The 27579-nt window shown below is 39.2% G+C and overlaps 2 protein-coding genes across 8 annotated transcripts in view; one reads left to right on the forward strand and one right to left on the reverse strand.

The window, feature by feature from the left end:
- Window positions 1-27579, reverse strand: part of LOC115619456 (carnosine N-methyltransferase-like) — a 36452-nt gene that overhangs the window by 7098 nt on the left and 1775 nt on the right. Inside the window, exons 1-11 of one of the 7 annotated variants that reach the window (XM_030511734.1) lie at window positions 26877-27443; window positions 26300-26390; window positions 25617-25665; window positions 24475-24646; window positions 24326-24397; window positions 23114-23220; window positions 22041-22130; window positions 21125-21304; window positions 12594-12789; window positions 11387-11550; window positions 4027-4167 (exon numbers count right to left, since the gene is read on the reverse strand). In XM_030511734.1, coding sequence (XP_030367594.1) covers window positions 4027-4167; window positions 11387-11550; window positions 12594-12789; window positions 21125-21195 — 572 coding nt within the window. In that variant the 5' untranslated portion in view covers window positions 21196-21304; window positions 22041-22130; window positions 23114-23220; ... (3 more) ...; window positions 26300-26390; window positions 26877-27443. The other 6 variants (XM_030511729.1, XM_030511735.1, XM_030511732.1 and 3 more) reach the window with 6 other exon arrangements.
- The window catches only part of OSTF1 (osteoclast stimulating factor 1), a 45774-nt gene continuing 34118 nt past the window's right edge, over window positions 15924-27579 (forward strand). The window contains exons 1-2 of the mRNA XM_030511736.1: window positions 15924-16192; window positions 26610-26615. Coding sequence (XP_030367596.1) covers window positions 16085-16192; window positions 26610-26615 — 114 coding nt within the window. The 5' untranslated portion in view covers window positions 15924-16084. The remainder of the gene's footprint in view (window positions 16193-26609; window positions 26616-27579) is intronic.

Genomic DNA, 27579 nt, shown 5'->3' on the forward strand with positions numbered 1-27579 from the left:
CGCTGTGTCGCAACAAGAGGGAAATAGGGCAAGAAGGCCAGCGTGGCCATGGGTGGATAAAGAGATGCTGAGAAACCTCAGAAGGAAAAAGAAAGCTTATAGAAGGTGGAAGTGAGGACAGGCAGCCTGGGAAGAATACAGGTACATTGGTGGGGAAGCTAGGGATAAGGTCAGGAAAGCTAAGGTCCAGGTAGAATTGAGTCTGGCAAGGGATGTGAAAGATAAGAGGAAGGGCTTCTATAGGTATGTTGCAAACAAGAGACAGACTAGGGATAATATGTATGTCCCTGACCATGGCAGGGGGTTGGAACTAGACGATCTTAAGGTCCTTTCCAACTTTAATTATTCTATGATTTTATATATGCAATCAGTTAAAGGGAAAAAAAAGCAAAGGAAAAAGTCCTGATAACATGGGCATCATTTTCTTCACGAAAGGCATTTTTATTTTGGTTAAAAAATGGAAGAATAAATGAGTAAGTAACACCAAACAAAAACAAACCCAAACAAACTAATCCACAGAAACCCTCAAAACTAATCACAAAAAAAAAAACCCAAACAAAAAAAACACCAAAAAAAAAAAAAAAAAAAAAAAAACGAACATATTGGCCATCAAAAGTTGTGTTAATCATTCTAGCATTCTCCTTATGTTCCTAGTCAAGTTTTTCCTATGTTCTTAGTAAAAAATTTCTTTAACAACGAAAAAGGAAAGCTAAGGAAAATAAGAAATCCCAGTAGATTACAAATGATTTTTTTCTGAGCTGTTTTTTTCTGAGCACAAAGTATATTCTTATAGACTTTTGAACAGTTGCAAAAGGAATTCCCAATTTAAAAGACCAATCCCTCTCCATATTCAAACTTCAAAACCTCCGCTCCCAGCTTCAGTAATTTATACTTCAAAACTAAGTACTGCAGACTTCTACAATTCTGTCCTTCCACCAAAAGATGTATGATGTCAATTATGTTATAAAGATATAACATCTCTAAGTAAGTGTGATGCACTTTACTATTTTCCACGGGGGGATTTACTGATCAACATTTAGTTGAAAAGACAATTCTGGAAAAGATGGGTAGGTCAAATCTTACTTCTGAGCAGTGATTTAAAGGTAAAATACTTGATTAACTGTTTTAATCCAAAGGCATTCATGGACATGCAACAAATACAATTAAGTAGCCTTCTCAAAGTGTCTAGATTTATCTAAAATCCAGAAAGTAAAGATTAGCCCATTATTAGCATGAATTCTACTGGTATTAATTAAAGCTTTTTTAAACCAACCCTACTCTGACTTGGGTGCAAAGTGCTTTATATTACTTCAGCTTTCTCAAATAAGTGGGACTACTGGGGCTACTGCTACTAAACGTCTATTAGACCAAGGCTTCTGACCTTGTGCTCTGTATCTCTGGCTGTAGAAAACAGCAAGTCAGCAAACAGCTGTTCCTGCTTCCTCCACATAGATACTACCCTAGCGTTGCTTCTCCTCTGGTCAGATGTCAAAGGGAAGTACAACACATGTCCTGGGGCTCTAGACTGCCACAAAATTTCAGTATGCTTTCCAGAGGCAGGAGAGCAGATCACGCTTCTCCCTTTTTCCTCTTCCAAAACACTTAAGAAATGAAGGGTGTCTGTACACCACCAGTGATCACCTCTGCCATCTGCCATTATATCCAGGGCTTATGTAAACACCAGAAAAATACACCAGCAGTAAGAACCTTATCCATACAAGAGAAAGCACAATTACTCATACAAAGACTGCAGCAGCCTTGGAGCCATTGCAGTTAAGATACTCCGCAGTAACTTTAGTTTCAAATTAGAGCTTCCTCAATGGACTAAGTAATTTCAAATCCTTACAGTGACCACAGTTATGCCTTGACATACTCTCTATATACCATGCTATGCAACTTTATCCACACTAACGAAAGTTGAAAATTTAAGACAATTAAATTTTTTTACAAGCATAAAAACCAGCAGATACCATTTTGTATACAGAAGACTTAAGTCACTGTACCATATCTAAAAGCCCACTGTAGTAGTTCGCTTGATACTCAAGACAGTACTTTGTCTTCCTAAAAATAAACCAAGGTTAGTGAATGAAGGTATATCCAAACTGTAAGCATGTTAGCAAAATCATCATGCTTTTATCAACGGAAATAAATAAATAAATAAATAAATAAATGAAGACTGCAGTTAAAAACTAATGTGCAAAATCCTTTCTTACCACTCTTAACTGATATCTTCAGCTCATATTGATGATTGCTGTTTCTTCCAGTTCCAGGAAGGTAAACTTAATCCATTTCAGCAGGCTAACTGGGAACAGCCTCTTAAGACTAAAATGAAAGATCTCAGAAGTCCCTATAACCTTCTTAATAGACATCCCAAGCCCACAGTCAGATCTAGCAGAGAGGAATGCTTAGACTTCAACTGAATGGACTGAAATTCATAGTCAGGTTAGCAGTATTCTATCCCACGCTGATAAAGAAACTTGTAACTGACAATTTGCCCAGCAAAGATGGAGATTACAGCAGCTGAGCAACACTCAATTTAAATCTAATCCCATTGCAAGTCTAATGCATATGCACTTATTTGATAAATATCTTATATGAATAGGAAACACCACATGAGCATTAGGTGTTAAGAATGATTACTATCATAAGCTAAACTTGGATCTTCAGAATTCCACATATAGGTCAAAGACTCAGTATTTGAGGAAGACAAAAAACATGTCAAAGTTGGTTAGGAGCGAAGTTAACTTTCAGCTTTGAACCACTATGACAGCTGCTCAGTGCTCCCAAAGATGGGAAATGAATACTTTTATACTGCTTCAGAAGTTCCAAAGAGCATAAGAGCCAGCCGAGCTGTAACAGCTGAAGATGAGAATGTGACCTCCTTTCCACAGCTGAAAGGCATTAGATCAGCTCAACTGCAATATCTAAATTCACCACCAGATGACTCATTTAACTAAGTAAAAGAACAAATAAACCTATAGTAAATGTCTGGTTTTATCACATTGACCACTACTGTTTTAAGGAGACATGCGGCAGCCATAATAAACAGTGGTTTTCCCTTTGTTGCTTTTGAACAGTAAGTTGTAACAGATTTAAGATCATCACAGTCCATGGTGGATAGTCTACAAACAGGGCTCCAAAACATCATGATAATGATGATAGAATGCAAGACAAGAATTTAAGTATTTTCAGGCAAGGTGCATCATTTCAGATGGAAGAATGAAGTGGCAAATCCTGTCTGTCTGAACTTGGTACCAACTCCCCCCAAAAAAACCCAAAACATGGCCCCAGAACTCTTTCCTACTTGCCCACTTAGTCTTCCCACCCTCTTTCTTAAAAGAATAGTTGCATTTGCTGCCTTCTTTCCTCAATAAGAAATTCATTATGAAACCAGTAATTTCAAATGCAAGTGACAGAACACTAAGTCAAACCTATACAGTGAAATTTACTGGAATTTACTACATTCAAACTTAGTACCTCAGCATCATTCTAGAACTATTGACTATATTATTTTAGCCAGTCACTTAAGAAGTGGTTCAGTGTGCTCCAGTGGTTGTTTTGCATGTCAAAACAAGGCCTACAATTTCAGTATAGAATGTGACACTTCAACAGGTTTCCTCTGTCGATCACCACCAAATATCATGCACGTATTAACTAGAACGTATTTGACACCAGTAAGATAGGCATACATTTTACAGAAACAATAAATCATAAAACCTATTCAAGATTATGCAGAAAATGCGTGGTACAGAGATTTTAAGTCTCATAATTCAAAAGCCATGCTTCCTTCTATAATTTTAATGACTCAGACACAATGCTTCCCTCCCACATTTATCCCACTGATTTTTTTTTGTTCATTATTACATCCTAAAAAAATGTAATTTTTTACATTTTTACATTTTACATTGTGAGTCCCGTGTTAGGACTTACAAATCTATTCTTGCGAGTTTTATTTATTCAAGTTTTTCTTATTTATAATTTTGCCTCCTTAGGTTTCAATCAGCAAGTAAAACATAAGCTATGTACCTGTTGAGTACAAAGTTAGAAGAAAAGAGCATAAAGAGGCTCCACTCATTTCCTTGGCAAGCATAACCGAGCTTAGCTATTTCCCACGCCAATCTACCTAGCCCAGCACCAGGTACCAGGATATTAACTTTGGAGAAATCCCTGCAACAGAACAAAAATAATAGTTAAGTCTTCATCTGATACCTCTTAACAAAACTTACAGAGGTCCAGCCAACATTCCCCACTCCCGTATACTTGGATATTACAATGTATCTGCTATATAACTTTACTTTTTAAATGCAACCTGAGCCAGTTCTGATCAGATTGGTTAATTGTACAGTCAAAGTAATCCACAGAAATTACTCAACATATACAACTGTCATTCAGAATACAGGGCACAAGCAAAAACCAATTTTTTTCCCTAAAAACTTTTACAGTTATCAAGCTAAACATTTCTTATGTGAATTGAAGAAAGAACATTATCATATGGCGCCATTTTTCTTTGAAGCCCACTGATAACTTGTAAATATTCTAGAAATCTTGGTTACATTATATGAAAAATAAACACGTATTTTGACATCAGAAGAAAACTTCCATAAGCTGATGAGCAATTCAGGCTACAAAAACCCTAGTTACCTTTTCAACAACTGTTTTATGTATATTCACCCATTTCAGTGAAGTACACTAAGTGACGTAAGATTTCTTAAATCAGAGTACACTGCAGCTCTCTAACTCTCTACTTCCCATAACTAGGCATCAAGTTGAAGATGACCAGAGAACATACAGCAATGTGTTTACTGAGATACCTAGAAAAACCTCTTCCATCTTCCAAGTTCAGCAACTAAAGGACAAAGAATCAAAATTTTCTTCTTTTACAGGCAGTAAATGCAATATACACATATTCTAAGCATTAGACTTTGATCACAACACAATCAAACCATCACTCAGCAAACAAAAAACATTTCCATGCCAAAATGAAAATATATTTAATCTAAAAAGAAATATTTTTTCAGTTTCCAGTTGTGAACAAGACTTCATAACTTCATATGCCAACTGAAAAAAAAAAAAAAAAAGTATGAACACACAGACTACCCTCCCTTTTGGATGTCACCTTCAAAGACAAAACATACATCTATCAAGTTATATGCAGCTAAATGAAGGAAACCACTATCAGCACTTCCAGACATATGATGAAAGCAAGCAAAATGCAAAGTCTCTGAGTACGTAAAAATTTAGGATGCCAAAAAGGGTTTACAAGATTTAGCATGCTGCATAAGCATGAAGATGAGTGAAGGAGCTACGTAAACTCTGAAAAGTAGCACATTCCTGAAGACTATCACCCAAAACCAAAAGAAAGCATTATTCTTTTCTAACGGCCACAAAAACTAACAAGGCAGTTTTAACAGTGCTTTTTGGTTTGTGGCTTAATCATCTAACTAGTGAAGCCTCCCAGATGGAAAATCAAAGTTCTCCTCATTCCTGATTTTCACTTCCTTTCCATTATACTTTCAGATTTTTTGCTTACCAATTAACAAGAAGCAGGAAATAAAGACTTAGCTATTACTTAGGAGCACTCCCATGAAACAACAGTTCTCCTCACCTCTCTTCTATAAGGAAAGCCAGAAGAAAGCTAGCCAGGAAGTCCCACTGAAATAAGAAAGATTAATTCAGGAGAAAATTACTTGCTCAAGGTGAAGTTTTGAAAACAGGGACAGAAGGAGGAAAAAAATCCACTTTCCAGGAGAAGCTAGAAAAACCTCCATGTTAAGCTTTTTGTATTTGTAGTGGTACATTGTTATTCCAAATCTATCTCTAACCGGCTGAAGTCTTAAGCCACTTCCAAGGTTGTCATACACTGATTAGAAAAGACACTTTCCTAAAAACAACCTAATAACTAATAGCTACGTAGCTGTGATCACATTTCAAAATCTCCATCTTTATTCATCCTAAAATAAGATAAAGCCTCTCAATTGAGTTGATTTTAAATAGCTTGTAATTGTCTTGTATCTTTCTATTCACAATATAGTTTTTTGTATCTCTGATTTTCCCAATTCTCTCTTAGAAAATAGTTTATTTTAACTGCATTTTCCTTTGCAGTTAATTATTTTCCTTTCTTTAGTAAGGGATTGAAGTCCATATGGAAACTTGCCAGTAATTAAATTTCTATCTGTACACTTCATATCAGTTGCTAGGGCCTGGTGCTGGCCACCAACTTCATTTCAGCATACAGAGCACAGCTAACAGAATACAGTATCATCAAATCCAAGTCCATAACTTGACACTAGCCTTTGAAATGGTTCAAAAGCATTTTAAGTCTGTAGTCAGAGAAACTAGGTATGTAGTGAACATACTGTGTAACAATTAGTGACTGCTGATAGTGACCTGCTACCACCCTCAAAAAAAAAATTAAAAAACCCAAACACATTTTGCTTTTCAAGTATTAAAAGGAATTGTTAGTGACAAGCTCTTGGTGAATTTCAAAAAATAAGATATGAAACCAGTGGTAGTGTGAGCACTCCAATACACTATATTATGCTATTTTTTTGAGTCATTAGAACAGCTAATTTTTAATTGCTCAGAAACTGCTTTTTTAATTACTATAGTCGTAAGATAATTTAGAAGGCTAGAAAAACCTGCCTTCCTTTAGCGGATACCTAATTGCAGCAGTAGCAAAGACAACTGATAATAACCCCAGCTATCCACAGTGAAGCTACCCTCAAACTAGCCAGCAGCAGCATGATTTCTGTGACACACATCTAGCACTGTATAGGAACATAAATGGGTACCCCACAAGTACCCATTAAAAACCTGTGGGGCAACAGGGAAGAAATATTGTCCTATTAATCTGACAGATATGAGGGAGAAGAGGCTGGCTAAAGAGCAGAGAAGAGAGCTGCATGGTACTGTTTGGCTCAACTACTGAAATTGTAGCAGTCTCTTAAAAACATAGTGAAGGAGAACCAGAAACCACTAAAATCTACCATGCCATCATTGTACTGCATTTTGCAGTGTGATTTATTTTCAGCTTTTAGACATTTATCAATGGTATTAATGAAGATTTTAACTTTGTGTCCTTTTTCCAAGGGAAAAATTATATATTATAAAAATAGGGGCTTCTTATTTTATGCCTAATATTCTTAAAAAAAAAAAAAAAACCTAAAAACAGACGGTGCTGAAGAGGTAAACTGAAGTTCAGCAAAAGGAAGATTTGTGTGTGATCAAACACAACTCTCATTTTCATAAACTAATCACTACAATTCAAAGTTATCTAATCATAAGAATTGGTAAGAAATACAAAGCCCATACACAGAAGATCAGTGGAAACATCAGCATAAATCACACTGTGGGATTCCTTTCCCGATGTCTGATCTCTGTAATGTTTGTAAATCTAGATAGATCCAATCCTCAGGATAGTATTTTCACTATTTTATGGTAACCATATTTTCAGAGATTATTTTTTTTTAAACACAACTACTTTTCAAATAAAATTATGAGAGTAGCTAAACAATACAATCATTTGAAAAGCAATTCTCCAAACTTAGCAGCTGACATTTATCTGTTTCCATATAAAGACCTGCAAAGCCTTCAATGGACTGCAGTGAAAATGAAGAGATAGTTTGCTCTTAAATCCAATGTTTAAAGCAAAGTTTAGATTACCTACAATTTTTGAGATTAAAAACCCTGCAAGGACAGATGTATTTATATAAAGTTAAATAAAATTTATATAAAGCAGAAATTTTATCATCGCTATAACTGTGACTCAGCACTTGCAAGAAGTATAGCCAAGCTCAAGCTTAAGACTAATAAATTATATCTTCAAGTAAAAAGGAAACTAAGCTGCCTGCCAGCATCTTGGAAAATGCAATCATTGCTGGGCAGTGTGACAGATTTAAATTTCAAGCTACAGGTGGTTCCAGAGGCCAAGTTAATGAATAAAAGAAAACTCCAGAGAAAATACCTAAGTTTACTGTTCTGGGCCATGGAATGATAATGAATTAAAAGCTTAACTATTTCTTTGGTTCATTTTGGACAAGAAGTCAATGCTCTTTACATCCCTTCACATAAGTAGGAAAGGTAACACTAGAAGTGAAAGAAAATCAGGATGACAAAAGGAGAACTAAAAAAATCAGTATGTTTTAGTTGAAAATCCAAACGTTTCATCGTAAAAACACTTTAACACATTCCATCAAGAAATAAAAGTAGTATCTGTTTTAGTATTTTCTCCAATATAAAGCAGTGATTGTAGTTCATTCAAATCCAAGAATTCAAAGAAATTTAAATGGCTTCATGAAAAGGTAGACCCTGTGAGCTGAAACACAATTAAATACCAATGTGAATAATGCAGGATATCTATCAGTTCTTCAGGAAGACCTCATCTCATGGCAGTTCATTTGAAACTGCTTTGTTGATGCTACTAACAGATTCTGTGTTAAAGGGCTAAACAGAAAGAATGAATTATTTCTGAAGAGGAATGGAAGGCAGAAACAGCTTTTACCATTAGACTGGATCGAAACACAAGATAAAAGCAGCACCTACTCACAAGAGTGTTCTAATTTATAGCTGCTTTCAACCACTGCTTCTTGGTAGCTCCTGTGCTTCCCAGAAGAGCTAGCACATAGAGCACTTTTTTCCTATTCTTTGTACACCAACTGAAGCAATACAAGCCAATCTTGCAAAGAGCAGCAACACAACATTTGCATGCATGGAGCAAAACATATTTGAATAGTTCAAAAAATCTGAACTCCTTTTTCACATGATTTCAATATATGCAATTAATGTTAACAAAAAGTTAACTAGAAACTGAACATAAAATTCTATTGAAGCCATTAAGAAGTAAAAGGTTACTTGTACTGAAGGTTTTAAATTTAACACATTTATTTCTCTATCTTTTTCAATATAAACTACATCTAAAAAAACCTGTTTTCATTACCCAGTGCCACCAATACACTTTTTCTCTGGCACTTTCATTTCACCATTTCAGGAGACTTCAGCACCTTCTGCTGCAAAAGGAAACTCAAAAGAAATGCAGAGCTGCACTATGAGATTTCATCTGTAGGCTGTTTTCACACATTCGCACCCACAGCCAGTCCTCTCTGGAGGAAATGGACTTTGCACTCTTGATACACGACAGCCAGAATAACTTGATTACGGTCAGTTCCAGCCCTGTCCATCCCTTCAAATTGCAACAACTGCTCCCCTCCGAAACTGTAAAAATGAAACAAGATTGACAAGACAGCCTGCCCTATCGGGGAGATTACTTCTCACGCAATAGTGAGGTGCCACTGCCAGTTAAGCCTGACAATGCACAAAGAGCACTGGCCCTTCACAGCGACTGTGCTTCTCACCTCAAAGAGGTAAGCACACCTAAGGAGGAGAGAGCATCTGGTCACTAACAAAAGTGAGTTGAGGAGAGTAAGTAATACTACATGAACAGAAAAAGGTTCTACAGAACTGCTATGACAGATCCGTAATGATCATGAATATTAAGCTTTTAAATAGGTATGCCAGGGTCATGGTTTAACCCCAGCCAGCAATTAAGTACCACAGAGACCCTCACTCACTCTGACCCTCACTCCAGTGGGATGGTGAGGAGAATCAGGAAATATGTAAGAACCCATGGGTTGGGATAAGAACAGTTCAATAATTGAAATAAACGTAAAATATAATAATCCAATAATGTAATGATAATTACAGTAATGATAATAGGAATAAATCCCACCTTGAGGAAAAAAAAAGAACAAATGATGTGCAACACAACTGCTCACCACCCGCTGACCAATACGCAGTCCAACCCAAGCAGCGATCTGGGCCTTCCCCCAGTTTATATACTGGGCATGACGTGCTGTGTTATGGAATACCCTTTGGCTAGTTTAGGTCAGGTGTCCTGTCTCTGCTTCCTCCCAGCTTCTTGTGCCCCTCGTCACTGGCTGACTGAAAAGTCCTTGACCAGGGTAAAAGTAAGCGCTGCTTAGCAACAATTAAATCACCAGTGTGTTACCAGCATTGGTCTCAGACTAAAGCCAAAACACAGCACTGTGCCAGCTACTGGGAGGAAAAATAACTATCCTAGCCAAAACCAGGACAGCATGTAACACACATTTTATAAATGAAAAAATCTTTCATTTGACGAACTCAAACTTGTAGTAGAGGTCTATCATCTATATAGCAATGCTTTGAGATCTCTGTAGACAAAGAAAACCCCAATGGGTATTTCAGAGCCATCACAATAGGGACAGAAGTACTGTCATCTTAGTTCTGCTTGACAACAATAGACAAAATTCCTGGTAAAGCAGCACAAAGCTAACAACTTCAGATTCACCCAATCTGTTACCACATATTGCCTCCTAATACTAGGTGGAGGTTTCGAAATAAAAGTTCATTGATGATAAACGTAAAAGGCAAGACTTTCCAACTTCAGACAGGTATCTCTTCAAATTTGATATAAGTTCTCTCCTGTAACCAAAATGCTTTAAAAGCTAGCACACAGAGAAAAAGGGAACTGCTACCTTCAAGATCAGAATGATTACCTTCAGAACTATGACTTCTCCTACAGACCTGCACCTAAGAGCTACATCAGGCAAGCTGCAGTATTTAATTCATTTTTAGCTAACGGGGCACTGTTAGCACAAAAAACATTGCAGCAAGTTCACCTTCAGATAAAACATTTTTAGTGGCACATCCACCTTGAGATAAGTTAGCCCACAGCAAAAGAGAAACCAATCATGTCCACTCTGTGTTCTGTCACATACTTCTACTTAAAGTTACCTAAAAACCCTGTGCCAATTACTATTTTGGTGATGTTAACAAGCCAACACAGTTAGAAAGCTACCCTCAACACATGCAGCAAAGATTTTTAAGACTTGCCTTGTAACAACTGTCTGAAAGCAAAGCTATAACTAAGTATCTGCAGTGCAATAAAACTGTAGTAGAGGTTAAGAGTCTTCTTCCCTCCCTCCCCCCCGATGGGCAATAATACTAATATTTGCTGATATCACAATGGTCCTTCCCTTTATCTGCAGCATACTCAGAATCTGCTAACCTGCAAATTGTACCTCACTCTGCACAACTGAACTAACTTCACAACCTCCTGAGGTCTCTTACTTGCAAGGTTAACAGATCCCACTACATCAAGCTGCAGACAAAACTCAAAAAATTATTTCTGGTTTACCTGGTGAAGGTAAACCTTCCCTTGTGAAGTTTATGATTATTCTCTTTTCCAAGCCCTTGTATTAGAAACAAAAAACTTTGATTAAAAAAATCTACTGCATTCAAGGCAATTTCTCTATTTTTAAGTTGAAGCTTTTCCTTACTCCATAAAAACATTCTTAAATTTGTACAACAGTGTATGACCACATAAAAATAAGTCTTAAAATACTATTACCATCTTTCTTTTGGAAAGTTCTTTATGATTTCGCTAATGATTGGCTGGTAGCAGGACTCTCTCTCAGGCTTTCCCTCTTCACTCCAGTCTCTCACAAATTGTTTCAAAGTGGATTTTAATTTATCCATGTCAAATGTTGAAGCTGGTGTAATCTTCCCTCTTCCCTGATTAAAGTGGAAGAGAAAAATAAGATTAGTGCAAAAGGTACCAAGTATCTTTAGTCTTGGGGGAGAGGAGTAGACAGAAGCCATATAATAAGAGCTGTTGGGAGTTCTAGCTGACAAAGCACCCGCCTTTCACTCCTGGCACCAGGGCTCAAATCCAACCTAGAATCCCAAACAAATTGAGTTTGCTGGTCTCAGTGCAGCACTCAAGAGACTAGGTTCCACATTAAAAAACAAATAACAGACCCAAACAAAACAAAAACACCCCACTGAACAACAAACCCCCCCCAACAACATAATATGGCACAGCAGAGCACAACTGGTAGTCCTTATATTCAGGAAAAGATCAGGGCTTAGCTAGTGCAGAGGTTGCACTGCTTTACCTGAGAAGAGGATCCCTTTAGGTACTGATGAGGCAACACTGAGAAGCTCACATTAGAGCTGCCCATCACTGCACCTTTCCTGCAGATATCAAAAAAGGACTTCAGTTTCCATCTATACCAGTCTTTTTAGTCTGAGTGCAATTTTTTTGGACAGAGATGCCACAGTGAAAAAGCAGGTAAGTAGTGAAAATGTTTTTACAGATGAGAACACTAAAAATACTTGACGTATCTAAAATTTTAACAGATTTAGAATGCCATAATATAAAATAACCTACAGTAAGACAGGCAATACCATTTATGCAATACACAGTTAAATGGGGGAGGGAAGGGGGAATGTATCCAGGGTAGAACTAGAACTTTACAGTGATTTTTTTTATTGGTTTTCTTTAAGTGATAAGTGTAATTTGCCAGATTCATACTGAAGCTTTCATGAAGTGTAACTACAAGTACTAACGACAAACAGATTTATTAAACATCAGCTCTACAAGATGTGAAAGAGAAGAGTCAGAAAATACAGCTGGGCAGGAAGCATGAAAGGAGAAAATCAAGTGGTAAAAGGAAAGAAAGTTTGAGATGTAAAGGTGTAAAAAACAAACACGGAAAATCCCAAAGTGGACAGATGTAATATTTGGAGTATGAAAAAGTCCATTTTTAACATACGTCTTCTCCATATTCTTTATTTTCAAACATATGAGTGCAGTCTTTCACAATGGTCTGTAGTATCTCTTGATTATGATCAATGCACTTCCGAATCTTGTCAAGATGAGGAAGGTATTGAGGAAGGAGACTCTGCTGGGTAGCTGGGAGAGATTTAAACTGCCTCTCTGTTCTGTTCACTCGCTCATGCATATTTGTTCTAAAAGGCAAAAGGTTTAAGGTCTTCAGATATTTTGAAGCAATACCACAGTAAATATAAATAATTCACTCTAAACTATTCCAGTTAGAATTATTAATTTCTTTAGACACAGGAAGAAATCAGACTTTCCAATTCCTCATTAGACAAGAAGTTTTCAAGAATTTTTTCAGCAAAATGTTTAAGCTCTAGTTCTACATTACTGCTCTTTTAAACATGTTGCAGTTTAAGAGAACCATTGTCTTCTTGCAGTTTCATCATCAGCCACTTATTTCCAGCACATTGTCACTACTTTAATACATGGATCTACAAAACTTAATGAACAGCCAACCCCCAAAACCATCGAAACCACCCAGATTGTTTCATATATCCAACTTAAATTGAATGAGTAGCTGAATGTCGTGGTAAGCTTTGGCTACAAAAATAACAAGATGTGAAGTGGGCACAGGGATCCGCAAAATCAACTGCTCCTAAAAGAACCGCAAAGGTCACAGCTGGACCATACCAGCATTCTGGCAGCCACAGCAACATACTAAGCTACCTTCTTTTAGCGACATATTCCCCTTAAGTATGAGTACTGTGAACTTGATCATCTAACTGAACAAGGCCAAAAAATAACTCTTCTGCTTCCCAAAACGAAAAAAATTCATTGAAAAGATTAATCTACTGCTAAGAGAAAGAGGTCTGGTTTTTTTCTTTCCTCTTCCCTTTCCTCATATGGAACAGTTCTGCCCTCTACCTTGTTCTGGCACTCACCAGGCCTGCCACAAAGCTCATTTAACTTTTTAACCCTAAAGAGACATGTATATATATTGCTCGATTTGATTTCTGTCACTTTAGCAAGTCAAGTTGCTGGAGCATAGTCATGAGGACTCTAGAGACAAGAGGTCATAAAGCCAGGACAAGGGATACTGCCCCTTTTGGCAGCAGCAAATCATTTTATCAGGTCAAGTCATTGCAGTTTCTCAAACTCTTGTGACAGCATACAGCAGCAAAATTGGAAAACTAGCCGCCAAAGAGAGAATCAAAGATGCCACTGCTTCAATTTTAGTTGCAACCTCAGTCTGGAAATTTGACCACTTAGTATCTCCAAAATTACATATGTGCTACTGAGAAGGGCACGTTCACTGCAATAGCTACACTGGTTTAAAAAAAGAAATTTGGGGGGGGGAAAGGCAGAAAACAATAAGAAAACTGATCATCTAGATAAAGCACCTCCACTCAGTTTAATATCACCTTCTTGAAAGTTTTGTCAGAAAAAAAAAAACCAACCCTTTGAACTATAATCCTCCACCTTTTCGCAATGAATTACAACTTTCTAGCAGAATAATTAACTGAAATCAGAAGAACTACACATAAAGAATTAAGTCGATATGTCTCCAGAAAACAAGACCTTTAATCTAGTCTCATCTGAAAGTGTGTTATTGCCTTATTCACGCAGACGTTTTCAGTGAAATAATTTTTACCAAAATATGCAATTTCACTTAAATTCAGAGTTATTTCTTTGAGGCAGAGGTAATTTAATTCAATTCCTGTATTAAAAATTTAAGTCACATCCTTTTGCTATGCGTTTACCAAAATTGAAGTAGTCAAAAGCAACCCAGTCACAGCTAAGCATGAGGTTGACATTCCCAGCTTTTAAGGCCAGACGATAAAGTTACATCACTGATACCAGTATATTATATGTGGCTGTTGTGCTAATAGCAATAACCAACACAAAGCGTTTGGTATGGCCAAATTTTTATTAGAGAATTCAGTTTGGAGTAGACATCAAAATGTCATCTAGACCAACCTACTGATCAAATTCTAGTTTTGGAAAACAAAAACTAATAAAAAAAAAAAATCGGCAAACAGAAGAAATACTCTTAAATACACCTACTCCTTCCAAGAACCTCCCTGTCATGTAAAAATGATGCCTGTGGTACACTGACGAGACTGTCCAACACATAATAACAATTCACATGATGGGAGTTTGTCCACTGAAGTGTACAAGTATGTAGTGTAGCTACATCCCAAATCTGCTTCCCAAACCTAGAGTAACATTAGACAGTTTACCAAAATACTGCAGAGGATTGGACTTTTGAAGCCAGTGTCCATCCCTCCATTAAATTCTGTTTCCTCTTCTATCCAACCGATTCGGATACTAAGCAGGGTCCGTCCCTTCCCGCCCCTCCTTTATCTCACTCCCGTAGGACCATCAAGGTCTTTTCCGACTCAACAAATGACATGCATCAGCCCGATCTCTTGTGCAAATTAACAATTTCTTTCAGAAATTTCCCCAATAATCGAGACATTGTTTGCATCTCTTTGCTACTGTTTGGAGTACTTCACAGCGTCTTAAAGCTCCTTACAAAGAGGCCTTTCTGTTAGAGATCTCTCGCGCCCTTTTCAGGTGCGCTGTATTTCGACAAGGTCTGATTGGGGCTTTTATTTTCCTAATGTTTCCTAGCTGACACAGACACCAAGAGGACTTTGTGTGCATCCAGAAACGAAAGGGGAGCACAGTCCCCCGCTACCGGCACAGCGCTCCCCGGGGCGTACACCGGCCACACGGAACACGCACGTAGGAGCCCCGGGAGCCAGGCGCCGCCCGCACGGAGAGGTGCTGAGCCCGCGGAGCAGCCGGTGAAAGGAGGCCGCGGCCCCGCGCAGAGGGCGGCAGGTATCGGTTACCCGTAATATCGGAAAGCGTTGATGATCCTCCGGAAATGCTCCCGCTCCAGCCGCTCCTCCTCCGCCTCCTCCCCTCCCCTGGCCGCTGTAGCCACCGCCGCCAGCGCTCTCGGCTCCTGCGCCTGCCGCCGCCGCCGCCCGTCCCCGGGCGATGCGGTCGGCTGCACCTCGGTCTCGACGCCACCCGCGCTCTCCCGCGGCCAGGGCAGCTGCTCCCACCCCTCCCGGTGGCCCTGCCGCAGCCTCCTGCGCATCGCCTTGGCCGGAGGATCGCGCTCGCCAGGCGGCAGCGGCGCCTGTGCTTTAGGGGACACAGCGCACGTGGCCGACATCCCCCCTGCGGCCGCCGCCAATGGCCCCGCCCGGCGCACGCTCCCTCCCTCACTTCCTGCAGGGAGCATCGCGAGAGCACAGCGGCGGGCGGGGCCGCGTGCGGGCTGTGCAGGGGGCTCGGCGGCGCGGGGTGACCGGTTAGCGCAGCTCCGCAGCCCCGCCGCCCGCCCTCCTTTAGGCTGGCGCCGTGGCAAAGGGCACCATGCGCATGCGTTAGCGGTCGCAGAAAGGGTCGGGCGCCTCGCTGTGGAGTGACGGCAGCCTGTGTGAAAGGGCAGTCTGGGGCAGCCGTATGGCTTCACTGCCCCGGGAACTGCTCTGCGTGTCCCTGCGGAGGGTGCGTGCTGCCCAGCTCCTCCGGGGTCCTCATCCCAAACATGAAGTACGAGTTCAGCAGCTGGTGAGCGCGGCTTTGCCTGCTCGGCTGGTCCAGGTTGCGCCGCAGCCCGCGGTGCTGCCTTGAAACGAGCAGCGGGAGTGGCTGCAGGGAGAGGAGAGCCGGGAGGACGTTAAGCAGGGCCTGGGAACGCATGAGTCAGGAGGTGCTGGGTTTCCCCACAGTAACGCACTTTGACCCTGAAGACAATCGAGCACGTCCTCCTCCACCCGACAGAACTTGTTTGACCGGGCGTTGACACCCTTCATGTGTGCTGTGGCCTGTCGTCGTGCACCTCCAGCTTGCTTTCAGAAGAGGCCTCCTGTGTACGGGCCCCTCTCCTCCTAGGTTTGAGAGCCCAGAGAACATTGTTCTACTGAACTCTTGTCTGAAGACATGCAGGAAATGGTAGTTTTTTAGTAAACCAAGTAACGTAAGATGGGAACAGAAGAGAAGGGGTTTTGGCACACTGACCTTCTCTCTCTGGAAACAGGAGCATCAGCCTTCTAGCAGAAATACTTTGAATGTTTTCCAGTTTTCCTTTCTCTCACACTGCTCTTGCTTTCTGGACACTGTTACCTGACTGGACAGTTCTGACTACAGAGGTGCTCAGTGGTAGTGCCAGAGATAAACCACAGACACCATCCTCAGCTGGATGGACAGAAGAGGCATTGTTCCTAAGGGCACGCAAAGTGGTTTCGGAAAACAGGAAACGCTGTGTGTGTGTGACAAAACCATCATCTGAACCAATGATACACAGTGTAAACAAATCCAGCTTTTAGACTTTGCAGGTAAGAGCAGGAGCAACAGCTCTGCAAAATAAAGTTTGTTCCTACTACACCAGTGTTTATGACGACTACATTGTCATGTTCTTTCCCTTATTTTGACGTCATGAAGAAATCACCTTCATGTCAAACTAACCCTGGACTTGCATTTGAGTCCTTCTTATATATAAGCCATTAGACTTACATAGAACACCATCCTTTCTATCACCACCATGTTTCTAAACATGAAAGACACACACCAAAGCTTTCCTTCAGCTATGACAGCCTGAAGTTGCAGCCAGCAGAAGGTGACACTGCTTCCAAAAGCCCCCCCTTTCCTCACTAAAGAACCACAGGCTCCTGCCCTGCAGCTCTCCCAAACTACTTTCTTTACAGCTAGCACAGCCCTGGCAGTCAAAAGACAACTGCTAGGGGCAAACTAGTTTTTTCCTGTACTACTTTCAAAGCAAAAGCATTCTAGCAACATACCAACTTTATAACGGCACCTGAAATACTTTATTTCCCAAAGAGACTCAGAAGAGTTCATTGTCTTTTCTTACTAAGGTGAGTTGCTGTAGCAACAAGGAGGAGAACATGCAGTTTAGGCATCATAGGTAAGCCTGGCCAGTTTTGACTGTCCATCCATGGTAGAGCCCTGCCTGCTGCTTTAATTGATTCTTATGTGCTTGGTGTCAATGAATCTTCCCAATCCCTTTAGAACTTGCTGGTACTGTCTGCCTCGTATGGCATTAAATCTTAGAAGCTCACTGCCTGCTATGTGAAATACCACCTAAATATAATTGGTCAATCTGTTTCAAGCGGAAAAGTGTCCCCTAAACTAGTATTCATACAATTTGGTGAATACTAATTCTGCATCCACTTGACTCACAACTTTCAAGGTTTTGTAAACCTTGCCCTTTTCTCTCCTCAGCCTTCTCCTCTCCAGAATGACAGCTTCCAGCATTTTTCATTTCTCCTCACAAAGTGGCTGCTCTGTTCCCTTGATCCCATTAGTTGCCCTTCTTTTAACTCCACTATGGACTCGCTCCATATGTAGAAACCAGAACTGCACAATACTGAAAATGAGGGTCCACCAGTTTTACACAGGAGCAAAATAGCACCACCCGTACTTCTTGTGTTTTGTTCACAATACCCTTCCATAAGATGCCTATCTAACATTTCGATGCAGCCCCACGCTGTGGTGATGGTTTCAGAAAAATTCTTAAAGATGTCTGCCCTGCGCCTTAACTACAAGTTGCTGAACTGCAAGTTCAGTACCATGTATATTCTATATATACCACAAATGCATAAATCTGTACTGGAGCACATCTACTCCTTTTGCCCATGGAAGTGTTACCTGGCAATAAAGAAGTTAAGATTTTGTAAAGGACAGTCTGTGAAAGCTTGAAAATCTTCAGTTTAGAATTGAATAGAAACATGTGACAAGGAAACTCAGTGTTTCCTTACAAGCTCATAGACTTTGAGGAGAGGCAGAAGACTGATAAATCAACCATCTGCATCAGAAGGGTAACCACAAAGATTAGGAAGGCAGAAGTAGTTTTGAAAAGCCTAGTCAAACAGAAGATAACTGTGTTCCTAAACTTGGTTCATTAAAAATCACACCCCCTGAGATAAGAGACCCTTGCTCACAGAGACCCTTCCTCAAGGAACATATGTGGTGAAATAAATACATACTGTGTCTTTAAACAGAGAGGAGAAAATGTAAGAGCCAGTGATTGTTGTTACACTCTCACCTATATGGAAAATACTGATTTTCACTGTTTGAAATGTATGAAAGTGGACAGCTGGCAGACTGAGAGTGTGCCACCTTTGTGGAGTTACCACCTAGCACCCATCTCTGCACAGACATGAAATAAGCATCTCTATTCTGTGTGTTAATCTCCCCTCTGTAAACTGCGTGAAGAACCCAGATTTTGGGACAACAGAAGGATCTCACAAAACTGAGCTCCTTGTCACTGGACTAGTGTTGGACTACTTGAGAAAGCATCGTATCATCTGCAAACGTGGGTAATTTCATTGTTCATTTCCTCATCTGAAACACAGCTAAACTTCCTGAATAAAATCACTCAGGGACTGCCAATACTGAACTTCTTTCTTATCCAGAGAGGAGCCCATTAAGTCTTACTTCTTAGCCATCTCAATCAAAAAAGGATCCCTTATGTTCCTCTGGAACCAACATAATCACTTTAATTTCTACTCGCACATTTCTCCGTGTAAGAAAATACTTCAGAAGTTTATCAAAGGGGCACCAGACACATCTAAGTGCCATGTAGGGATGGGAAAAGCAAGAATAAAAAATTTCTTCCCTTCACCCATTGTATAGGGTTTGCGTGGCAAGGTTTTGGTCACAGGGGGGCTGCAGGGGTGGTGGCTTCTAGAAGATGCCAAAAGCTTCCCCTTTGTCTGACAGGGCCAGTGCCAGCCGGCTCCAAGACAGACCCACCTCTGGCTAAGGCTGAGCCGATCAGTGGCGGTGGCAGCACCTCTGGGATAACATGCTTAAGAAGGGGGAAAAGCTTCTGAACAGGAGCAACTGCAGGCAGAGAGAGGAGTGAGAACATATGAGAGAAACAGCTCTGCTGACATCAAGGTCGGTGAAGAAGATGCAGGGACAGATACTCCATGCACCAGAGCAAAGATTCCTCTGCAGCTCATGATGAAGACCATGGTGTTACAAGCAAAAACCAGGTGTGGATCCCCCAGGGACAAGGCGATGAAACCTTTGGCTTTATGGAAAGCATAGTATTACCACAGTGGGAGCTCCGGCACAGTGACACTATTTAAATGGGGACCTACCGCTGTGGAGCCCTCCCTGTGAGTGAAGCTCAATGGAAAGCACTGTAGGGTGGATAACACAATTTGCACTGATTAACATATCATACATATGTAATGCCCTGTTTTGCTCATTAGTGAACTTGCTGATGTACTGCAGGTGGTAAAGCAGCTTCGTGGGCAACTGGTAGCTACCTAAGGTCAACCCTCTACAACCATCCAAGTATTAGGTAATCTCTCACAGTTGCCCCCTTCTAAAGGGAAATAAAACCAAAAATACAGTTTAAAGTCAGACAGCCCATCACTGCATTTGAGCAAATTCAACTTGAAGTATTTTTACTGCAAAATTATAATACAAAATAGTACTTGGAAGCACTTTGTTTTAAACACAAGCTTCACACAGCTCTAGTCTTTTTATGACCTTCTTATATACAGGTTTAGGACCCTTAATACTGTTAACAATAAAGCATGACTTTGCAATCACTGATTAGTTCAGCTGAAACATAGTAAGTAATATAGCCCATCCTTTGCTTTTCATGTGTGTAGCTTGATTTTTATTCTGGCTGATAAGAATAAAAGTTTTCAAAGAAAATGTAAGAGTTAAATTATTCAGCCACTATATATGATTTAATTTCCAAATTTCCTATTTTATCTAAATATATGTACACAAATCCTACGACAAAGCTTTAATCTACATTTCACATACCTGCTTTCTGAATACAGTCATTACCATAATTTCAACCTGAGCTATGACTATTAACCAGAATTATTTCTTCCCTCCTCCTCCTCCCTGATGCGTGCATTTATTGTGCAGTAGTCTGTGCCACCCCAGTCCTTGATTTCCACACAATACATGTACTTAATCTCATTAGCAATGCATCTGCATTCTCTCTGCCATATTGTTCCCCCATCTTTTCCCAACAACCTGACTTCTCTTCAGGTTTATTTGGATTATTTTAAATATCCACTCCCAACTGCTCCAGCCAACACACAACATAAAAATTACTTGACAAACACCACAGAGGTGTTTAGCAAGTAAGTTCAGTTATGATATACTCAGCTTCTGTTACTGAATAAGCAGTGTAACAGTTCATACCATCTTCAACTTACTACTGCCACAACATACAACCAGTTCCTCTAACCATGCTTATCAGTGATTAGAAGCTCGTAAAATTAATCGCTGATCTTCCTATATGAACATTTCAGATTGCATTGATCCATGCTCAAATATGCTTATTAATCCAACAGAACTGTTATCTTTCTAGTTTAGTTTTGTACACAAAAATATGTTTATATTCTTTAAAATGTATACATTCAACCAAATCTAAAGATCAGCCAAAGCATGATTGATTAAAGAAATTCCAAAGAATAATGCAGTGTTGGTATTACTCAACAATACCTGAGGCTTACAGACTTAGTAGTCACTACAAATCCACTTGTATTGTCTGAACGACTGTTATGAATGTACATATAAAATCTGCTCAGTTGGTTGGCTTGCCAAGTATGACAGTGTTGGGGCCTTCAATTCGTATCAAATGGAACCCAAGCTTTCTGCATTATCATGCTGTGACCTGCTGACCTAAAAAATAAAAAACATAAATTTAACCTGTAGCGTCATTTCTCTGCACGTGACATCACTGTATATTAGAAACTAATACCAACAACACATCTGTTTTCACTCATGTATTGCTCCATATTCCTTCTCTCCCCCCTTTTTTTGTTAATATTTTATCATTAGATAGCACTGGATTCACCCATTATTTCAGAACATCCAATTTCAAGGAACTTAAAGTTATAGCTTATGATGACTTAAAGTAATGGGCAAACATAGAATCATAGAATAGTTAGGGTTGGAAAGGACCTTAAGATCATCTAGTTCCAACCCCCCTGCCATGGACAGGGACATTTCGCACTAAACCATGTCGCCCAGGGCTCTGTCCAACCTGGCCTTGAACACTGCGAGGGACGGAGCATTCACAACTTCCTTGGGCAACCCATTCCAGTGCTTCACCACTCTCACTGTAAAGAACTTCTTCCTTATATCTAATCTAAGCTTCCCCTCTTTAAGTTTGAACCCATTACCCCTTGTCCTACCACTACAGTCCCTAAGGAAGAGTCCCTCCCCAGCATCCTTTTAGGCCTCCTTCAGATACTGGAAGGCTGCTATGAGGTCTACAAACATGTATAAGGACTGTGTGTGATACATAAGGGGATATAGATCTATATAATCCTTGCAATATTTTCATATAAAAGGATTAGCTTCTTGTTAACTTGGAATGGGATAAGTACATTCAATTTCCAGTAATGTTACTTACTTCCTTCCCTCATCTTTTTTAATTCCTGTATTATATCACTATACACACTGGATAAAAGCTCCTCTCGGGATTTTGTTCCATCCAAATAAACTAAGAAAGATGAAAGAAGGTTTTCATTAGTTCTGTGCCAGTTATTTTTCAATAGCAATTGGCAAAGTTTTTGGTATTCCTGTGTGTGCCATCAGAAGAGATGAAAAAAATAAAACCCAAGAACAGTACCTCCCTTTTCTTCTTTCCCAAACTTATTTAGATGTTAAAAAATAACATAATGTAAAAGTATTCTAGTTCAGAATTACTTTACTTTTTGTGTGTGTGTATGTATGAAAGTCTCCATAAGGGTAGTGGTACTAACATTAGGACAGTAAAGCATGGTAATAACATTTGGACAAGGATTCCTATGCAGCGGAAGACCTCAGGTTCTTCCTCAGCTTCAGGGTTTGAGCCAGTCAAGGAAAGGCACCACAGTTCCCATTCTCACTGCACAGTAAGACGTATGTGCTGATGAAGCAGCTACCTGAATTCTCCCAGGAGTGGGCAGTCCAAGAGGTGTATAGCTGTGAACATCACACAAGCTCATGGCAGCGCCCCATCACCTGGCGCAGGTTTGAACCTTCACGTGCAAGACTGGTGACTGTAGTGCATACAGTCAGCACCTAGGAAGTGTCTTAAGTGACTTAACCAGGATTTCAGTTATGATCCGAAGAATTCTAACAGTGCATCTGCTATCATCTCAGAAGCTTCCTATTTAGCCATACACATGTATGCTAGCTTGTTACATACACCATAGACACACACGTGCTAGCCATTTAAAAGAATAGCTTGGTAAATGGACTTAGTAACTAGAACATTTGTACTTTTTAACTTCATAACTTTGATTATTTAAAAAAAAACAAAACCAAAACCCCTATAAACTTGAAAAATAAACCAGCAAAAGACCCAAATCTACTGTCCAAGTGCTACAAAAACATTTGAAGAAAACTTTGTCCCATTCAAAAAAAGCCCCACAACCCAACAGTAACTGTGTAAGCGCCACACTTCAGCATTTTCTAAGTTTAAAATTAGGGATACCATACCAATGTTACTTGCATTCTCTTCCAATTCACTTTTATATTTCAGATACATAGGCCACACGTGTCCATCGAAGTAACCCGGTGTATCTGCTGGCTGATAGACTCTGGTGCTACACAAAAATATATTTGCTTTTCCATACAAGTTTTACATTTTCCCCTAGTGTCAGCTGATTTAATAAGAGCATCTATCCAAAATAAAAATTAAAAAAAAGACTGGCAGGCTGTATAAATGTTGGAGCAAAGGAGGCTCCATTGTTTTAATATAATCTGCGATATAGACTCTTGCTAACTTAACCTATTTCTGGCAATCAAATTACATTAAAATAAGGTAAAAGTTGTGGGTTTGGGGTTTTGTTTACTTGAAAAAGGTATTATATGTAACTTCAGCTGTACTGAAAGTGTTACCGAACCAAATGACTTTTTTTTTTTTTAATATTCAGTATACAGATTTTCAAGCTTTAAATAACTAGGGGTTTTGCCTAGTCACATCCAGCATCCAGCCTGGACACTAACGTCCTTTAAAGGTGAGTCTAATGAGAAACCAACAAAGTGGAATCAACCAAATCCACTTCGGCAGAAGATTTCTTCACTCAGCCAGCAGATTCTGACTGTGTGCACATGTATTGCTCCAAGCACACAGTATTGCTCCAAATTTGGAAGCAATTCAGACATTGGCTCAATAATCTAAATCAGATACACGGTGCAACTAGTGCACAGTCTAAACAAAGCATACACTAAAACCACACATGAATATTGTTACTTTAGCAATAACCATCATGTACTGTATTCAACCAAAGATAAGACTGCTTTGTATTTTTTAAACTGTTTCTCATTTTAAACATAGTTTAACTCCAATATGCAGTCAGTAATCTAAATAATTTAAAATAATTTATCTAGACAAGTTGGTTTTTATAGTGTTTGTAAAACATTTAGCATTTTAATATCTCTGTGCTCTAATATAAATAAATAAATAAATACATAATGATAATAAAAAGCCCCAAAACAAACCATAAACCAAAACAACCCCTCCCCCATGTCAGCATGCTTTTGTTAATGTTGGTTAAATACCCACAGGGTCTTCCCTGGGAATCACAGAGGACAGATCATTTTAATAGCTTACATTTTTCAAGAACCAAAGAAAAACCAGTATAAAAGAACCAGTCCAGGTTAGGGGACCACAGAGACCCTCCATGAGCAATAACTGTATAACCTTACCTCCTTCTCCTTTTGCATTCTTCATAAGGAAGGGTCAAAAAATATCTTCTATTCCATAGTCCATTAAGCGGCCTAAGATAATAACATATTTAGTTCCCTCTTGCTTTTTAATGTGGCTTTAATATACCAGGTTACATATTACTGCTTACTCATAATTGTATAGCAGAAAGCCTTCAACAATCAAAATATAAACAACATCTATATTTTTCAGATTGTCACACGTATGTTGTGGCTCTTCTGTCACAACACCTGAGCTTGCTGGGCTTTTCATCCAACTGCGAATACTTCTCACCATTTCATCCATATAAAGGGCATCTAGTACTAGACGAAAACAGAAAGTTAGGCATCCCTAAAAAACAAGAATTAAAAAGCCCTCAAAACCTAGGTTAATTCATAAGAATCAAATAATCTACATACAAATCTAAATGATTTTAGAAGGTGTGTGAACACACGTCACAGCCTTTCCCGTGACAACAGAAACAGCAGGGACCATTCCCATGTTCCACAAAACTTGTAAAAAAACTTACCCTGAGACCTGTACCCTTCCGTCAGTTGTCACTGACACAGGTGAAGGGAGCAGGCGCTCAAAACTTTTTGCTTTGGGTTTTTATTGGGTTCAGCTATTTGGAAGGTGGGGATGGGTGGATAAATTGAAAGGAGAATGCAAAACAGCACAATGTAGCATCTGTTTTGTCTGTAGACACGTAAGAATATACTGAGTAAGTACTGAATGGTACAGAGAAGGCAGCCTTTGGGTAACAGAAGAGCAAACACATTTTAGAGGAGCTTTTAAGAGCAGCATTAAACCTAGGTATTTGAACCAAAATGTCCAACTTAACCCTCCAGTTTCACACTCCAATTTCATGAAGTCTAGAAATTGAGCTAAAGACTGCATAGCTGATAAAAAGTCAGTTTTCAGATACAATTTAAGGGTCTGGCAAATGTTCTGAGAAATACATTTTGTGATCACTAAGTATCAACAGAGATTAGCCAATAAGCAACTGCTCACAACCAAATACGACCTGAACCAAAGCACTAGCCTAAAGTTGATCTGGATCTAGAACTTTATAAAACTAAACCGGCACATTGAGCCCAGCATTAACCATGAACTTCAAAACAGTTAGTCTCTGTGTGTGATCTGACATGAAATAATGGTGGCGGGTTCAGATCCAAGTTTTGACTGATTTGGAATATGACAATGAAAGACACTCAGTGGAGGGTAAGAAGTGTTGAAGCTCAGCATAACAGAATTTCAGTACAACATTCAAAGCAATGCATCAAAGTTACTGACCATCATATAGCTTAAATCCACGTTCATCTGTTTCTACTTCAGACTCTGGCTGACAGAGGAAAAAAAGGAATATTTTCAAGGCTGCTTTTATGACCACTGTCACAGATACATACTCTTCAGTTACAGACATGGGGGTTATACACATTTGTGTCCCAAGCGATTAAATTTATCTTGAAAATTAAACTGCTGTATACAACTGTTAAAATAGAATACAAACACAAAAGTATTGTTTAATCTGGAATAACAAATTCTCCCAATCGTACCTGTCAAGTTCATTAGGGCTTTACTTCAGAAATAAGAGCTCCTTCACTACCCTTAACAAACAACTCCAATGTCAATGCAGAAGTTGTTCTTCTGTTTTGATTTTAGAGACAAAAAACTACCTATTACTATTCTGGTGTAGACTTAACAAAATTTCATTAACTTCATTAGCACAAAGTATCTTGAAAAAGATCAAAGAAGACAATAGACTTCTTTTTGCTGAGTATACTCAGTAGTTCTGGCTACTGAAAGTTCAATTATCCCAGTGCTCATTTTATTTCTTTTTCTCATGAAGTTAACATTATTTTAAGCAGCATCAATTTTAAAAGTTTATCAGTAGGCAAACTGAAAAGAGAAGAAATTATACTAAAACGTACTCAAGCCTACTTTTACCTATCAGGTCTTTCCATCAATACAGTTACCTTGAAGAAGTCATCTTGAGAGATTATATCACAGTTGGGAAGCATTTTCTTAAGCTTTTTTGCCAGTGTTGTTTTTCCCCCATTTGTTACACTGAGTTAAAAAACAGGAAAAAATGTATCAAGACAAAAATCAATCTTTTAAACATATGTACATTCTCACACACGTTTATGTATAGTGGACACAAAGAGACAATCCTCCTCATTACCTCCCACCCCCCCAGAAAGTTTATTCCCATTAAATACTCGCTAGCTCTGACAGGATTCAACAGCTTTCAGACAGTAAATCTAGCAGTGCCAGGAAAGAAGTTAGAGAGAGGTGGTACCTGAGATCTCAGAGACAACATTTAACTTTTTTTTTAAGGGTTACATGTCATAAGCTGAGACCATTATATGTTATATTTGTAATCTACTTTCAAAAAACATACAATCATAGAATCATAGAATAATTAGGGTTGGAAGGGACCTTAAGATCATCTAATTCCAACCCCCATTCATTCAGAAATAGAAATTACATCACTTCATTCTGAAAGGAAGACCAGTCTTTAGCTGTAGAGGAAATATAATTGCTAATACTTACCCTCCAAGGCCAATAACCAATACCTTCATGGTTTTTCTCCTCAGTTCTTCCTTTTCACTGTCAAAAATAGTAGCCAGAGAAAACTCTTAATTCAGCAACAAGGAAAGCAGCTATTGTATTAGGAAATACCAATTACAGATAAGACTTATTTTCTTTTTTTTTTTTCCTTTTTGCAAAGCTAATGCCAGAACCTCAACTGCTTGTTCTAATACTAACAAAAAAACCCCCGCAACATACATGCCACATCACAGATTTACGTTAGACGGTATATTAATCATTTGGGGGGAACTCTGAGACTCAGTTCTACCAACATTAATACCACAAGATCCCTCAAGAAAAGCAGTCACTAGATCAAGCACTAATGGTATAAAAAAGACTGGGTAAACAGAGGCTGTGGTGGCAAAACAAGCAAAAAGCTTAAAAAAGAAAGAAGTGACATGCTGAGGAGAAAGATGTTTTAAAAATTTTATGAAGGGTTATAACAAAGAGTACGCTCAAAGACTCTTCTATGAACCTGGTCTTAGCAGTGTGACAATTCACCACTGCCTTTTTGTGAGACTTAGCAGCACTGACCATAAAAGTGCTCCTCTTCCGCTCCACCACAGGATAATCTGGAGTCATTAAAGCTACGGTAAAGGCAGCTTAAGCCATTGTAGCTGATTTATCACTGAGATGGACTAAGTAGCACTTCGTCTGATCTTCT

Source organism: Strigops habroptila, chromosome Z, assembly GCF_004027225.2.
Source record: "Strigops habroptila isolate Jane chromosome Z, bStrHab1.2.pri, whole genome shotgun sequence".
In the NCBI taxonomy this organism is placed as follows: Eukaryota; Metazoa; Chordata; class Aves; order Psittaciformes; family Psittacidae; genus Strigops; species Strigops habroptila.